At 34.0% G+C, this 16,978-nt stretch overlaps 1 protein-coding gene across 1 annotated transcript; it reads left to right on the top strand.

Moving 5' to 3' along the window:
- Positions 1 to 10,004: 10,004 nt before the first annotated feature.
- LOC132631273 (protein EXORDIUM-like) lies at positions 10,005 to 14,087 on the top strand. The gene is made up of 3 exons (XM_060346867.1): positions 10,005 to 10,013; positions 11,817 to 12,510; positions 13,479 to 14,087. Exons 1-3 carry the CDS (start codon positions 10,005 to 10,007, stop codon positions 13,757 to 13,759), a joined length of 984 nt encoding a protein of 327 aa, XP_060202850.1. The 3' UTR covers positions 13,760 to 14,087.
- The last annotated feature ends 2,891 nt before the right edge of the window (positions 14,088 to 16,978 follow it).

Consider the following 16,978-nt stretch of genomic DNA (forward strand, 5'->3'; position numbering starts at 1 on the left):
GTAGAAAGATTGCCAGTGAGAGCAATAAACCGGGGTAGATCTAGCTCTTAAGGTAAAGATTAATTGGAGCCTAGTAATTTTTGTTCATACTCTAGATTTATATTATGAAATTAACAAAACATTTATAAATAGTCGATTATGAATCCAATTATTATTTTTACGTTAACTTGAAACTATTATATAAACCCAGAAATTTCAAAACTTGAATTCGCCTCTAGTAATAATAGTGGTTACCCAGAGCCGGCTCAAGGGCCAAGCGGATAAAGCGACCGCTTTAGGCCCTCGAGTATTTTAGGCCCCATATTAATTAAGTAGTATATTAGAAGTTGGTCTTATGTGAATATTTTGAAAAACTCTAGTAAAGGGTATAAGATCTATAGAACTATTTGTTATGTAATTTAAAATTTATTTATATATATTTGAGGTAATTTACATATATAATCCAAATTATTGTTTTTTTTTCTATTCTCATATATAAAAAAAATGTATTTTAATACTCTCTTTTCTTCCTTCTAGTAAACTATTTATTCTCACAAAAACAAGGGTAAAACTAAATCAAATTGCACTCTTTTTTATTTTTTTATCGGGTTGTCATGCATAGTAGTAAGCAGATAGAAGTCGTTAAATTTTGGTATAATATCGAGTTATCAAATTCCGGAATTAGGTTCTATTGTTCTAATAACTTGTTATTTTTTAATTTCTTTTCGTTTTAATTTGAAAATTTTTAATACTTGCATTTCAATTATGTGACGCACTTTGTTTATTAGTCCGTCCGAAAATAACAACTAACAACTAACAACTTTGCATTTAAAAAGATAGAAAAGTATTCATCAAATGATGTATGCATGTTCTTTTAAAAAAAAAAAATTAGAGCCTCATATTGAAATTTGGCTTTAGGCCACCAATTAAGTTGAGCCGCCCCTGTGGTTACTTGGCGGTGGCAATGCTATATGTATTGAAAGTGTACAGAGTAGAAGTGAAAGGTCATCTCTATAGGAACTTTGAACAAACGATAAAAATTCATGAATTATGTAAACAAAGTTTACAGTAAATAAAATTATCTTTTAAACCATCTGAGAATTGAATTTGGATGTAATTACAAGACGTTAAACTATAAATTATTATAAGAAAAAGATAGTTGCGCTTAGTGAGTGATGTTGGAGCGAATTGTATTAAAATTCCAATAAGTGAAAATATACAAAATTTAAGTAAGTCTAATATCTGTTGACCTAAAAATAAATTAAATAACTTACTTTATATACTACTAAATTATATTGACGTGAGATTGAAGGTTTGTGCAAGATTTGGTTTCTCTTTTAGCAATTGAGATCTAATAATTTGGTAGTACGAAAAAGTCTTATGTGGCCTATATAATTCAGGACATATTGAAGATGACAAAAACTATTTTATGCCTTTATCAGTGCCAAATCATATGAAGTTACAAGTGTATACGAAAAAGTCTTATGTGGCCTATATAATTCAGGACATATTGAAGATGACAAAAACTATTTTATGCCTTTATCAGTGCCAAATCATATGAAGTTACAAGTGTATCTTATGATTTCCCAAAAGAAAAAAGGAAAAACACAGTAAATCTTGTTAAGTATATATCTTATGATTTCCCAAAAAAAAAAAAAAAAGGAAAGAGTGTACTCCCTCTGACTCAATCTCCCTCTAACTCAATTTATGTGATACTCTCAATTTTCGAGAGTCAAATAAGAAAATTAATCTTTGACCGCGATTTATTCGTATGTCATTTAAATAATTTAAGTTGTTAATTATTGTGACTCATAGTACTTTTTTTTCTAAATATGTAAATTATTTTTCAAAAAACTTAAAGATTGTATGTCTGGATTCACGATCAAAATAAATAAGTTTAACTCTCAAAATTCAAACTTTTATCACATAAATTGGGACAACGGATATCTTATGAAAGTAGTGTCTCTTTGTCTTCCAATTCTCAAATGACCCCATCCAATTTTTTTCAAAAGGTCATCTTGCAACGGAAAAAAATAATGTACATATATTTTGATATACGAAATAAAATCAATTATGCCTTTCACCGTAATTAGTGTTAAACAATATCATCAATCATCAGCTAAACTATGTGATGCCCCGGTCATTTTAGTTGGCTATAGCATCTGCCATCAACCTGTAATCGTTTTTTTGTGGGGTGAGGTGGGGTTGCGGATCTAATGCAATGGTTATGGGTTCACGTATCCAGTAATTTTTTCCTAATTCATGTATTTGTATTAAAAAATTATTACATGTATAAAATATTTAGCTCAAAATCATTTCATATATATGGTCCTAGTGAGTTGCCGAATTGGACTATTCAGCTTTATCAATCCAGCATACTTTGGTCTATAGTGGCCCTAATAAAAGAATAAATTGCACGGTTTTCCCTTCAAATGGGTAGGTCTTTAATTTTTGCCTTCAAATCGAACTTATGCTTGGTGGGCATATATAAGTTCTTTAAGGGCGCATGACATAACTTATGAATGTTATAATACGAAAATATAAACTTATGTTAGCAAAAAAATTGTTTGTCTTGAGGGACAAAAATCAAAGACTATCACAAAATAGGGCCCAAAGTGCAAATGGCCCCTAAGAAACATCAAAATGATTGGGCCAAGAACGGCTAATTTAGACAAGTTTTTGTGCGGATTGTCCTTTTTTCCCCTATTTCTTAATGAAAATTTATGGGCCAAAATACCCTTAATCGCTAGTCTACAAAATCAGAGATTCTGGGTTAGACCTCCAGCAGAGTATAAAAAGAAAAAAAGAAGAAAAAAAAAACAGTTTCGCAAGGCTTAATGTCAAATTTTTCAATTAATTACTTCTAAGTCCCAATTTAATTTTTAAAGTCAAACTTAATGTTTAATTTTATTGTCTACTTGTCATTACTTTACTACTATATATAAGGAGAATACCCATTTTTTGTAGTCTTCACGTGAATTTGTTTTTACTCTTTTTACCCCTAATTAAAATTTTAATGGCTTTGTGAATCTTCACACATTTTGGTAAATTTTTAGAACGTTAAGGACATTTTTCATGCCCGCCCCTAAAAATGATTATGTTATGAAAAAGGTTGTAGGAGCCTTATAAAGCATACTCATACATATTTGAATCTCTTATGTAGAAATAATATTAAACTTGTTTCAATTTATGTTTTTCCTTGAGAATTTATTATAGACGGTTAGACACATAAAGAGTTATCATGTCTTCAATTTTATCTTAATAGAGGATTAATTATTGAACTAAAATATTATTCTTATAATACTATTTATTATTTATTAATGTTATTACCATTTATCATTTGCTATTTTAATTTTTTATTCATTCATTTAGTAATTTCTTTTTAATTTTCTCCTACAATCTTATGCCGTACACGCTGGCGAACATAAGTAATTTATAAGGATTTCACTTAAGTTTGGATTAAGTTTTAAATTAAGAAAATAAATAGAAATAACTTATATCATTGTTAAATACTTCAAAAATCTAAATTACAGTCCCTCCGTCTCAATCGTAAAAATGAATTCCTGAATACGGTAGTTAACTAATAAATTTTAAGGCGCACGCTATTAAAATAAAATTTATTTACTATATTAAAATAGTAACTATAAAATATTATTTTCATATCTTCTGAAACTGTTTGTAAAAATAATCTAGTTAAAGAAAATGCAATTGATTTTCAAACAGTAATAATACTAGACAATTACAAAATTATATTTTTTAATTTTTTCCTAAATATTAAAACATTTTAAAAAATATCGGATAATCAATATTTGATATAGTATAGGATAAAATAGTTATGTTTAACATGAAAAAGTTATTACAATGTAGATTTCATAAAATAGTTTATTAAATTAAGAAAAGGTAAAAAAAAATATTTTTTAACATGCATCTTTTGGAAGGTAAAAGAAAGCTTAAATTCAGAACAATTAATTCTATTGAATTTTCAGTATTTTTTTGTGATTTAATTTGAAAGAATCTACAAAAAACTCTTGTAATATCAAGGCTTTTAATTATTTATATTTATTTGTCAGTTAACTTTATTGATGTCATCATGCTACTGTAATATCTTTGGTAAAAAAATAAGTTAGCCAATATGGATTCAATTCAAAGAAACAAATAAATTAGTTTAACATATCAAAACTCAATTTGGATCATCGGAGACTTAAGTAAATGGAAATTAGAAGAGCTTTCAAATGTTTGGTTTTTTAAAAAAAAAATCTAATATATAAACTAAGAAAAATACTTCCCTTAATTTTTAGGCACATTTTTGTACCTTAATATTTTAGAAGTCTTTCGAATTATCAGATTGATGTTAAAAATATAAAGCAGCAAAAGTAGAAAAATTTAAAAGATATCTACAAATTAAAATTTTAACGTCAGTTAAGCCCGGACCAAATGACAGTTATTCTTAGATTGGAGCTCTGTTAGGATCTAATAAGTATTTTTTCCAACGACCGTAGTAATATTAGACCATAGTTCTAAAAGAAGCAAAGTTACTCAATTTTGGGTAATGCAGAAACTAACTTTGCAAGTCATTGGAAAAAGTTCATTTTCTGGTTATTTTTCTGGTTATGTCACACCTTTTACTAGAACAAGCCCTGTTCAGCTAAGCAGCTAAAAACTGCTTATTTTGAGAAGCAATTTTATTAAAATAACTTTTTAGAAAAATACTTTGTGTTTGGCTATTCATTTGAAAAATACTTTTGATAAGCAAATTGTGTTTGACTAATCTTTTTTTAAAAGGTGCTTTTGAGTGTCAAGTTACGAAGAAGGACAAGTATCAGTGTGCATTTACTATTAAGATTATTTTATAGAGAGATTGTATTTTAAATATCTATAATAAAAGACTTTAATTAAAATTTGTACTTTTATTTGATTAAAATAAAAAATACATATTGAAATTTTCAATCAATATAATAAATTGACAAACCAAAGAAAATAGTAAATATTTTTTTTGGTCAAAACTGAATTTTTTTTATTTCAACTAAGTAGAATTTGTACACAGCCTGCTCAGTGGACTATAGAGATAGGACCTCAAGAAGAACCTATTAGACTAAACATTTCTATGTTACCAACTTACTGTCCACTAGCTAAATTTCACCTTCCAAAAATTACATTTAGCTAGCTTCTTTCAGTAAATCAGTAGCCGTCTAACATGGAAAACTATTTAACTTAAGTAAGCATTCATGCCATTTACAATGTCGTTGGCCTGCAATATGGAGTTGCAGTGTTATTTCTCTCGTTCTATCCATACTACTTCTGCTTGTTTGTTGGAATCGTCTAGCATTTCTTTCCCTCCAAACATGATAGACAGCAGCTGTAAAAACAAATCCCAATATTGTCCACTTAGAGTTCTTGTTGTTCACTCGTTTTGCCATCCACTGAACCTTAGTGTTCCAGTCCCCTATTTGCCTTTTGATCTCCATCCAGTGTAGTAGGGTCTGCCAAATAAACTTGGAATACGTACATTCAAAGAATAGGTGCTGATGGGTTTCAGTGGCACCGATCGTACATAGCTTACAGATTGGATCAACTTGTATCCCCCAATGAGCCAGTCTATCAGTTGTAGCCAGCCTATTCTGGATTGCCATCCAGAGAATAAATTGTTGTCTGGGTATAGCACCTTTAAGAAGAACCAGTGTTTTCCATTGGACTTTTGGGTATTGAGGAATAGAAGCCTGGTAAGCCTGTTTAATGCTGAATTTGCCTCCCACTGAAAATTTGTTGAGGTCGTCCAGATTCAGCCTCCATTTTCTGGAATCGAATATTTTCCTTACTAACCATGTGGCCTGCTTTGGTGTATCCATGTCCTGCAGATTTCTGTTTTTTATGTAGTGCATATGTATCTAGCGCACCCATAGCTTATCCTTCTTCTTTGAAATGGCCCATAGCAGCTTACTGATGGCTGCTTGATTCCAAAGCTCAAAGTTGATGATGTTGAGTCCACCAGTGGCCTTAGGTTGGCATAAAGTTTCCCAAGCAATTGGGGCTTTTTTTGCATATTCATGTGATCCACTCCAAAGATAATTTCTGCAGATAGCTATGACCATCTTGTGGATTTTTTTGGTAGAAGAAAGACTTGGCTCCAATACGTTTGAATTTCAAATAATACACTTTTTATGAGTTGTAATTTGCCTGAATATGAGAACAGCTTGGAAGTCCAGCACTTTACTCTTGCTATCATCTTTTCAACTAGCGGCATGCACTGGTTGATAGACAACTTCCTGGATGCCAGTGGGACTCCCAAATACTTAAAAGGCAGAGTTCCCAGTGTGAAATGCAACTCATCAAGTAATTGTTGTCTGACCTGAGGAGTGGAGCCAGCAATATACAAGTTACTCTTTTCCATATTTGCCTTGAGATCTGAAACTGCCGAAAAGTGTTCAAATGATTGAATCATCAGTTGAACTGATTCCTTATCAGCCCTACAACACATAAGGAGGTCATTAGCGAAACAAACGTGAACAATTTTTTGTTTTGCACATTTAGGGTGGTACTTGAAGGCTGGCCATCGTTGGAGTTGTTTCAGATATCTATTGAGGTATTCCATTACTAGTACAAAAAGATAAGGGGACATAGGATCCCCTTGTCTCAATCCCTTTTTTGCTGCAAACTTGGGAGTAAGCACCTCATTGATCAATAATGAATAGCTGACAGTTGTTACGCACTCCAGGATCCAGTTTACCATTTTGAGAGGGAAGCCAAATTCAGTAAGTAGATGCCTAAGAAAGCTCCACTCCACTGAATCATATGCCTTTCTAATAGCTACCTTGATGACACATTTGGGTGAAACTGAGTTTTGAGTATAGCTTTTGAAAAGTTCATGAGCCAGAATCACATTGTCCAAGATGTTCCTTCCTTCAATAAAAGTTGACTGAGAAGGGCCCACCAGGTAATCTACCATTATTTTCAGTCTAGTAGTCATGACCTTGGCTATAATCTTGTACGTAGTTGAGAAACATGTTATGGGCCTGAATTCCTTCACATAAGTAAGGTTCGCTACCTTGGGAATCAATGTGACTGTTGTACAATTTACCTCTTTTAGTAGTTTCCCTGATTCAAAGAATTGGCCTGCTGCAGTTATGATATCCTCTCCTACTATCTCCCAGTTTTGCTTGAAAAAATCAGCTGGATACCCATCTATCCCAGGTGCTTTGTTCTTTGGTAAATCATTCACAGCTTAAATTATTTCCTGTCTAGTAACTGGTACTATCAGTTGTTGTTGTTGTTGACTCAGGGACAGGCATGGTCCATCTCTAGCAGTATTGATGTCTATACCAGGTAATAGCTGAGCAGATTCACCAAGTAATTTTTGGAAGAAATCTCTAAACTCCTGTTGGATAAGCATAGGATCAGTGATTCTTTGGTTTTGTTCATTGCAAATGGTTGTGACTTTGTTCCTAGCTTGTCTGGCTTTGAGTTGAGCGTAGAAGTATTTAGAGTTTCTATCACCGAGATTAATCCATGTAGCTCGACATTTCTGTCTAAGTATTTTTTTCCTGTATAGTATCCCACTTTTCAACCTGTACATTTATATTTCTTTCCTCCTCTATGAGTATCTGGTTGAAATGGTCTTCATTGAGTTTCTCCTGTACTTCTCTCAATCTCCCTTTAAGTTCTAGCAGCTTTGTTTCGATAGATGAGAATTCTCTGTGCATGCCTCTTGTGTACAGCTCCAACAATTTAAGCTTCCTCTATACAGCACACATAGTGTATCATCTGATTTGCCTGGCCCATATAAGCTGAACAGCTTGCTTAAATTGCTCTTGTTGCAGCCGTGCTAGTAGAAGCCGATAAGGCACTTTGCCAGCAAATCTACTTAAGGTGGTATTGATTAAGATTGGGGTGTGGTCTGAACAGTGGGGCAGCATATAGTAAGCCCCAATGCCACCAAAGTTCTGGAACCACGCTGCATTACCCAAAGCCCAATCTATCAAACTGTATATCCTCTCACCTGCATCTCTTTTATTACTCCAAGAGTATGTACTGCCACTTCTGTTCAGAATTCCCAAACCTAAGTCATCCACACAATCTTGGAAATAGACAAGTTCTGCTTGGTGCACAGGTGCTCCGTTGATCCTATCATCTACTGTAAGTATGCTGTTGAAGTCACCCACTACTAACCACGGGTCACTGACAGTAGTATTTATTTCTCTCAACTGAGTCCATAGTGGTAGTCTATCTGCTAAGGTGTGAAGACCATAAATAAACGTGACGAAGCTGGAGAAGTTGGAATTTCTGTCCTTTACTTGACAATGCATAGTTTGACTGGATTCCTTTAGGACTAGTACATCCACACCTGCATTCCACATTAGCCAAATTCGCCCATTTACAGCCGAACCATAGTTAGAAGTATAGGTCCATCCTGAGCCAAGAAATTGTTGGACCTTACTTGCTTTATTTTGTTTGACTTTGGTTTCATAACAGCCCAATAAGTCTACCTTATTATTCTTTAGAAACTCTTTTAACTCTCTTTGTTTAAAGGACATGTTAAGTCCTCTAATGTTCCATGAACAAATTAGCATGTAAGAGGATGGGTTTTCGGATCATTTCTCTTATCCCCTTGTACTGGAGGATCAACATTCCTTATAACAGTTTGAGAAGTTTGGCTAGGTTCCTGTATCTGAAGCTTTCCTCCCTGTTGAAGTCTTTTTGCCAATTCCTCAGAATCGACTCTGTTTTGGTCTTTCTCTTTGTGGTAAACAACAGTTTGTTTGCCATTTTTGGCCTCCACAGGTTTGCTATGACCCTCTGGAAGCTTGCTAGGACCTGCTACAGTGACAATTTCAGCATTATTCAAGCCAGTTTCCTGCAAATGCTTTGATTGCCATTCTTTCTTCTCATTCCGCTTCTTTGTTCTATTACGTTTCTTGTGAGTTGTTGGTTTCTCAGGAGGTTTGACAAGTTCTCTACATGCTCTAGTAATGTGCCCAAAGTGATTACAATCTTGGCAAAACTTTGGTTTCCAATCGTAGTCGATATCTTGATACCGAATGCTCCCATTCGGCATCTCAGTAAGCATTTCATCCGGCATTTCCTGAGTAATGTCCATTTCAATTAACATACGAGCATATGAGATACGTTCATATTGTGTCGTTAGTCTATCAGTGCACAGAGGTTTGCCTAGGTAACTAGCAATGCGACCTAAGTTCTCCTCCGCCCAACAATGAACTGGCAGCCCTGGGAACATAACCCATAGTGGTATCACTCGCATAGGTTCCTTATCAATTTGAAATGTAGGACTCCACTTCTTCAAAATCATAGGACGATTATTAAATGTGTATGGGCCACTTTGCAGTACTTCATCCTTATCTTCTTCACATGAGAATCGGAAGATAAAATACCCGTCATCGTGAAGAAGTACCTTAGGTGTATCGATGAAGGTCCAGACTCCATAGACAAACTTTAGTACCTCTTTGAATGTTGGGTTGCCTCCAATCACATATCCATTCAGCTATGTTTCCCATTTCTGGCATTGTTGTTCGAGTTCCTTCGGATTAAGCTTAACCATTTTGAGACCGTCTCTGACCTCAGGTGGATAGAACTTGAGCTGCATACCTTGATTTTGCTTTCGATTTCCCCTAACCACCTCCGCTAAGGATTTACCCTTTTCCTCACCTTCAGCGGAATAGGTTAATTTTCGTGCCGCTACTGTTGGGTTTTTCACCGGAGGGTCAGGAATTATAGATCCAGCACTGGCTTGAGGTTCTAGCACCGTGGGAGCACTGCTCATCCCCGGCATATAGTGAAACAATTGCATAGGGGGTAGGGGTTGAGCAATTCCCGATTCCGGTGTAACCATTCTAGTTGTTCTAGTCGGCTGCTTAATAGACTCTGGTGGTGGAGTGGGATCCAGTGGTGGAGTGTGTTCAGGTGGAGGTGTAGGTTGTTTTGGTGGAGTGGGATCCAGTGGTGGAGTGTGTTCAGGTGGAGGTGTAGGTTGTTTTGGTGGCGCAGGATCCGGTGGTGCCCTTCTCCGACGGGCCATGGCTCACGTTAGCGGTTCCTTGCTAAACGTGCGCCTGTAGAGCACCCTCCGGGATCAGATTATATTAAATATTAGTATAATATTAACATGATGATTTAAACATACAAAAAATCAAGCAAAATAAATTATATTAAATGTACGATTAAAAAATAAAAAGGAAATGAGTTGCTGTAGGTAACCAAATGGGTTGTTTTATAATTAAAAATTAATCAATTAATGAGGGATATACTTGGTAAATATGTATTTATGGAAGGGATTTTTTTTATTGAAAAAATAATTTTTACTTTTGCTTTTTTCAAGAAACAAAAATTTTTAGCTTCTTTCCAACCGCAGAAAAACTGTTTTTGCTACTCCTCAAAAACAGTTTTTTTTGTTGGCCAAACACCTCAAATGTTAGAAAAATAGTGCTTCTAACCTAAAAGAAACTTCGCCAAACAGGCTCTAAAACCTCTTTCGTTTCTTTTTTGTGGAGAAATTTTTGTTATACATGCATTGTCCTCAAAAAAATTACGCCACAATTTGAATGTAAGTTGTTCGAACACCATGGCTATTAAAAAAACAAAATTATGCCACAACTTAAAACACTTGAAAATCTTCTTTAGTTTCCCCCTTTTTTTTGGGGGGGAAAAGGACACTGTGTATCCACTCAGCCAAACTAATTTCACATTTAACCACTGTTTGGGCTTAATTCCACTAGGTGTCCATTCGGCCCAAAATAATGCCAAAAAATGGTCGGCCCAACAGCCCAGACGCTTAAAAAAAAAAGACTTTTTGTGGCGACTAAGTCGCCACTAAAGGGCTGCTACAGCATATATACATATGTTGGAATTATATATACACTTTATATACAAGAATTATTCAGTTTATATACATATGCTGGAATTAATCATACATTTATTTTACATAAATTATACGTTAATTATACATTTATTATACACATATTATACAATAATGATATGGTATTTTTTTTACATATACAATAGTGATACATATTATATACCACAATGATACGGTTTCTATTATACATTTTTTATACGTATGGTACACTTTCTATACAAGACTGGTACAGTTTATATACACATGCTGGAATTATGTATACACTTTATATACAAAAAATGATACATATTATATACAAAAATGATACAATTTTCTATTCTATACAGGGCAGTTGCACTGTGCTGATACACATTATATACACAAATGATACATATTATATCAAAAAATGATACATAACTTAGTTATTCATATTTTATACAGTTTCTATACATTACAAATAGGTACTGATACATATTTTATACACAAATGACACATATTATATATAAAAATCGCCTCAAACATTTTTGTGTTTGGGTTTTTATTTGAAAATTATCTTATTTAAGTTTTGGCTAATGGATGGGATTAGTTTAGTGGGTATAATTTGGGTTTGGGAAAAATTGGGTTAGAGGGTGGGATTAGTTTCACCCCACCGGCCATTTCTGTCCCTTACCTTTTTTTTTTTCAAACTATACATGGCACAATTCTATTCTCGACGGAGATATATCACTTATAATTATAGTAGATCCTCCGTATTTAACTGAGCCAATCAATAGCATTGAATTTTCTTTTTTCTTTTGGGAATTTCAATTAATAAATTTGGCTACCGAAAGTTATGCAAAGTAAAATGAAGCAAGGAGTTTTATCCTTCTCTCTTTTTATAGAAAGAAGAAGATTACCACAAAGGTTCTTTCCTTTTCTGTTCTTAACTTGTGGACAAATCAGACAAGCCTAATTCACTACCATATAAATCACAAATCCATTCATCTAAAAAAAGAAAGGCACTGCGTTCCTCAAAAAAAAGAGAGAAGAGAAGAAAAAAAACACAAACAAATGGCGTCTTCTCTTCCCATTGGCAAAAAAAATCTCTATTTTACTTTCTCTCCTCGTATGTTTTATTCCTTTAGGCTTTGCAGTAATCGAATACCACAATGGTCCTCTTCTTAAAGGACAAATTAACCTCTCTGTAATATGGTACGGCAAAATCCCTCCACAACAGAAATATCTCTTCCTCATTTTCATCAAATCACTCGAAGATAACCCGAAAACCATCATAAGCTTCGAACCCCAAGTCTCCAAATGGTGGAAACAAGTCGAAAGCTATCAAACATTAGCCAAAAAGGAATCAAATTCCAAAGACACCCCTGGAATTAAAGTCACTGTTATTAACGAGGTTGATGATCAAAATTGCTCTCAGGGAGAGAATTTATCGAAGGATTCGATTCCCCTCCTTATAAACAAAGCTGCACCGTATACGGTGGCGATTATTTTTATAGCTAAGGAAGTGGGATTAGAAGGGTCGTGTTTGGCATCAGGGAAATGTTCCATGCATGGTTCGTTAGGGAAACAGGTGTATATTGTGGTGAAGGACCAAACAAAAGATTGTCCTGAAAAGTGTGGATGGCCATTTTTCAGCAGTGAATTGAAGAAGAAAGCGGAATTCATCATTAATCCACCAAATCAGGACAAAGGTAAAATGGGACAAAATCAACTCGACGTATACATTTTAAACGATTTAAGTCATAATTGGTTTATTAAAACTCAAAATGATTTACTATCAAGTTATTAAGCTAAAATGGCGTAACAAGAGTCGAAATGCAACTCAAATCTAAATACTCGTCTCAATTTATGTGATATAGTTTAACTAGGCAGGGAGTTTTAAGAAAGAAATGAAGACTTTTGAAATTTGTGATCTAAAACAAGTCATAGATATTTGTGTGGTTATAAATCATTTTATTAAGGATAAAAGGGAAAGTTTTGATTTAAATTATTTCTAAATTTAAAATTGAATAATTTTTTTTGAGACATAATAAAAAGAAAAGTATATCAAATAAATTGGGCAGATGGATTATATAAAAGCAAATTTAAACATCGTAAAAACTTGAAGAACTTAAATCAATAATGTGAGAAAAATACTTTAGCTTCACATTTCTATTGGAAAGGCCAAATAAAAAAATGAGGGAGGATGAATCATGTCATGTGAATTGAGTTACGACTCATTGTTTGATTCGTCCTGACCCGCGAAAATTTTGGGTGGATTGTATCATGATTTGTTATTAATTTGACAAGTTTTGGCCCGCTCAAGTTTATAAACCATACACACCACACCTATTTAATTTGTCATCTCAAGACACATTTATTGTTTAATTTTGTTACCATTTCATTTAAAATTTTAAATTATTATAAATAGCACATTTTCAATTACTTAATTATATCATGTCTAGACATTCCTTCATGACTTGTGCCTTTTTTTTTTCATGCACTAAACACGTGAAATTATTGTTAGTTTTTTCTGAGTGATGCACTGTGAACTTTGAATTGAAACCTTTAAACTTTCTAATTATATATTAAATTATGTGATTAGGTTATTTAAAAGATTTAGCGCAGTAAAAGAGGTAAATTTTCAATTAGTTAATTATACTCCATTACGTTTTAACAGGTATCGACCTAGCTATCATGCACGCAGCCTCAGCATTAGCTTCAACCGTGACAAATCCTTATGGGAATGGATTCTACGTGGGAAACGCCAAGGAACCAATGGAGATTGGTAGAATTTGCAATAACGTTTTCGGGACAGGGGCATTTCCGGGATTTACAGGCAAGATTCATATAGACTCTCGTACTGCTGGGGGTTTCAATGCCCATGGCTTGAACAATACTAAGCTTTTGCTGCCTGGCCTTTGGAACCCACAAGGTTCATCTTGCTGGACCATCATGTAGTTAACTAATATTGTCATTGCCAACTTTCTTCTTGACCATTTTCTCCCCTTCTCTTATGTACTAGTAGTTCTAGGGGAGATTGTAAATGGGTTGTTGAGTTATAAGTACTAAATAATCTTAAGTAATTGTATCTTATGTATATATGTAAGTATATAGCAGTCATACGTACTAATCTCATTATCGAGGTATAAATAGTCGTATAGATTCCAAATATCAAATTGTTGGTTCTGATCACACATTTGCCACAGTTATGGCTACAAGAAAATTAGTTACTCCCTGATCTGTTCCTTTTGACTAGTTCATTTTACTAAAAATAGATCCCTTTGTCATTTTTGACAAATCAAGAAAGATTTATTATCTTCTTTCAATATTATTCGTTGAAAACTATTGATAAATCAAGAATCATAAGAGATTGAAAAATATTCTATATATTTTCTGATCTACAATTCATGAACTATAGACTATTTATACACAAATATCTACATAATTACAAGCATGATTCTAGGCGTATATCATGCACAATATCGAGCCATATCTTCCACAATATTAAGGATGTGATTCTGCATAATCAGAGAATATATAAAATCATATATGACAATAAAACCATATCTGATATGGTATCTGATATGATGAACATCCCCACTCAAATTTATGCTACTTATCAAGAAGCATTAATTTGGATAATAGGAATTGGTGTCGGCTCCTTGTCATTGCTTTTATAAACAAATCTGCCAATTGATCATGAGAAGTGATATGTTGAAGACTGATGACTTGATCAACAACAAGTTCACGAATATAATGACAGTCCACTTCGATGTGCTTTATATTTTCGTGGTGGACCGGATTTGTTGCTATCTGTATTGAACTAGTATTGTCAGCATGTAACGTTGTGGCGCGATCGACAGGAAATGATACCATCCTGTAAATATTCAACCTCTAAGCCCAAAAAATATGTTAACCTACCCAGGTCTTTCATTTTGAAGGTTGCATTAAGAAGATTCTTGAGCAATAACAAAGATAGCCCTTTGAACATCATTATAACCCAGAAAAACACACCTCACGGCTTTGGAAGATAATTTATGACGTTCATGTCTAGGTAAATGGAAAAAAACACACACAACCAAAAACTATTAGATGGGAATAATGAGGGAGTTTACCAAAAATAATAGAATATGGAGTATCATCTTTGTTGTTGGTGTGGGTGTGTTTGTTTATTAAATAGACAGAAGTTTGAATGGCTTCAACCCAAATATTTTAGGAACATTTGATATATCGAGTAGAGCTAATGTGGTTTCCAGAACAAGCCTATTTTTTCTTTCTACAACCCCATTTTTCTCAGGTGTGTATGGACAAGAGTGTTGCGAAATAATGCCTCTTTCTTTGTAAAAATCTATGAGTTCAGATTTCATGTATTCCCCACCCAAGTCAGATCGAAAGTTTTTTGATTCGCTTGTTGAACTGAGTCTCGGCATAGGTGACAAATTGTTTTATGAGTTTGGCAACATCACTTTTGTTTCTAAAAAAGAACACCCAAGTATATCGTGGGACGTGGTTAATAAACAAAATAAAATATCGATACCCCAATCTAGATGAAATAGGTGCAGGACCCCATACATCACTATGAACCAAATCAAAAGTAGAATTGTATGAAGTAGTACTACAAGAAAAAGGCAGTTTATGACTTTTAGATTTAGCACAATTTTCACAAGGTAATTTTGATGACAAATCCCATGATTTCTTATTCAAATGAAGACAATGGTGTAACATAGAGGAAAGTTTTTGAGCAAGTGGATTCCCAAGACGATGATGCCACAAGTACCACAATTTATTTGAGTTGGTGATGTCCTTTTTAGAGGCAGACAAAAAATATGCATGGTGAGGTGTTTTAGACGTGTACAACTGGAAAAGTCTCCCAACTTTACGACCCTTGGCGATCACCTTCCGTATCTCTAGATTCTGAACAACACAACCAAAACGTGAGAAAAGAATAAGACAATTTTGTTCCACCAATTGTCCAATTGAAATAAGATTAACAGTAAGTTTAGGGACATAAAGGACATTAGTGAAGTAAGATGCATTTCCAATGCCGGAGGTAGGTAATGTATCACCATTGTCTGTGACAACAAGATGATTTTCTGATGGAGTTGATAAAGAGTTTAAACTATGGATATCTCCTGTCATATGGAAGCAGCTGAATCTACATGCCAAACTTTTGAATTCTTATTTAATTTCTTACCAGGATAAGCAACAGTGAGAGCATTGGAAATAGCCCATGGGAGAGCAGCATCAACTGAATCTTGTATCATCTTTTGAAGTGCTTTTGGATCCAAGGCAGATGGTGTTGTGATCTCTGCTTGACTCATATAAGCTTCGGCTGCTTGATAAGCTTTGTTTTTTGTTTGACACATGTTTGGGCATCGATTGCACTCCAGAATTATATAGCCAGGCTTCTTGCAATAACTGCATATATTTCTCTTCGTGCAATGTGACACAATATGACCATACTCTTTGCACTCAAAGCATTGACCATACTCCATACTTTTGAGACGAATTCTGAGTGTAGAATTTACCTTTTTGATGCATACATAGCCGTGTCAACTGTGTAGGAAGAATCCATTACTACTTGAGTATTGATGCGCGTCTCCTCACGAATGAGTTCTCCGTAAACCACATCAATGTCCGATAGAGTTTCTCTACTAAGAATGTTTGCTCTAATGGGTTCAAAGTCAGGCCTCAACTTCATGAGAAATTGAACGACTCGAGTACGACTCGAGTCTTCTTCTTCTCCAGCATAAATTCTTTGAGACCTGTGGAAAAACGGTTTCCTCTAAAACTTTGGACTTGTTCTGACCAGATCGCCATCAGTCCCGAATAATAACTTTGAATGTCTTTGTCTCCCTGCTTGTATTCTGAAAGAGTATGTTCTAATTCAAAATCACGAGCATGGTTACATTAAGAGTATATGATGCAAGAAAATAAAGACAATATAGAAAAGAAGACACAATTGATAAACAATTGGACAATAACTAGAAGAACTAGTCCTAGTTACCTTCCAAAAGGATCAAAGGCACCTATCTTATGCAACAATCCTCAAGAGAATAACAATCTCTTGGAAATTGAATGATCAAAACAAGGTTGTACAATTTGGAGTCCACCAAATCACAAGTCTCAACTAGAGAGAAAAGTTCAATATTCATATATTTCAAGATAGGTTCCAAA

This window comes from Lycium barbarum, chromosome 3 (assembly GCF_019175385.1).
Source record: "Lycium barbarum isolate Lr01 chromosome 3, ASM1917538v2, whole genome shotgun sequence".
NCBI lineage: Eukaryota > Viridiplantae > Streptophyta > Magnoliopsida > Solanales > Solanaceae > Lycium > Lycium barbarum.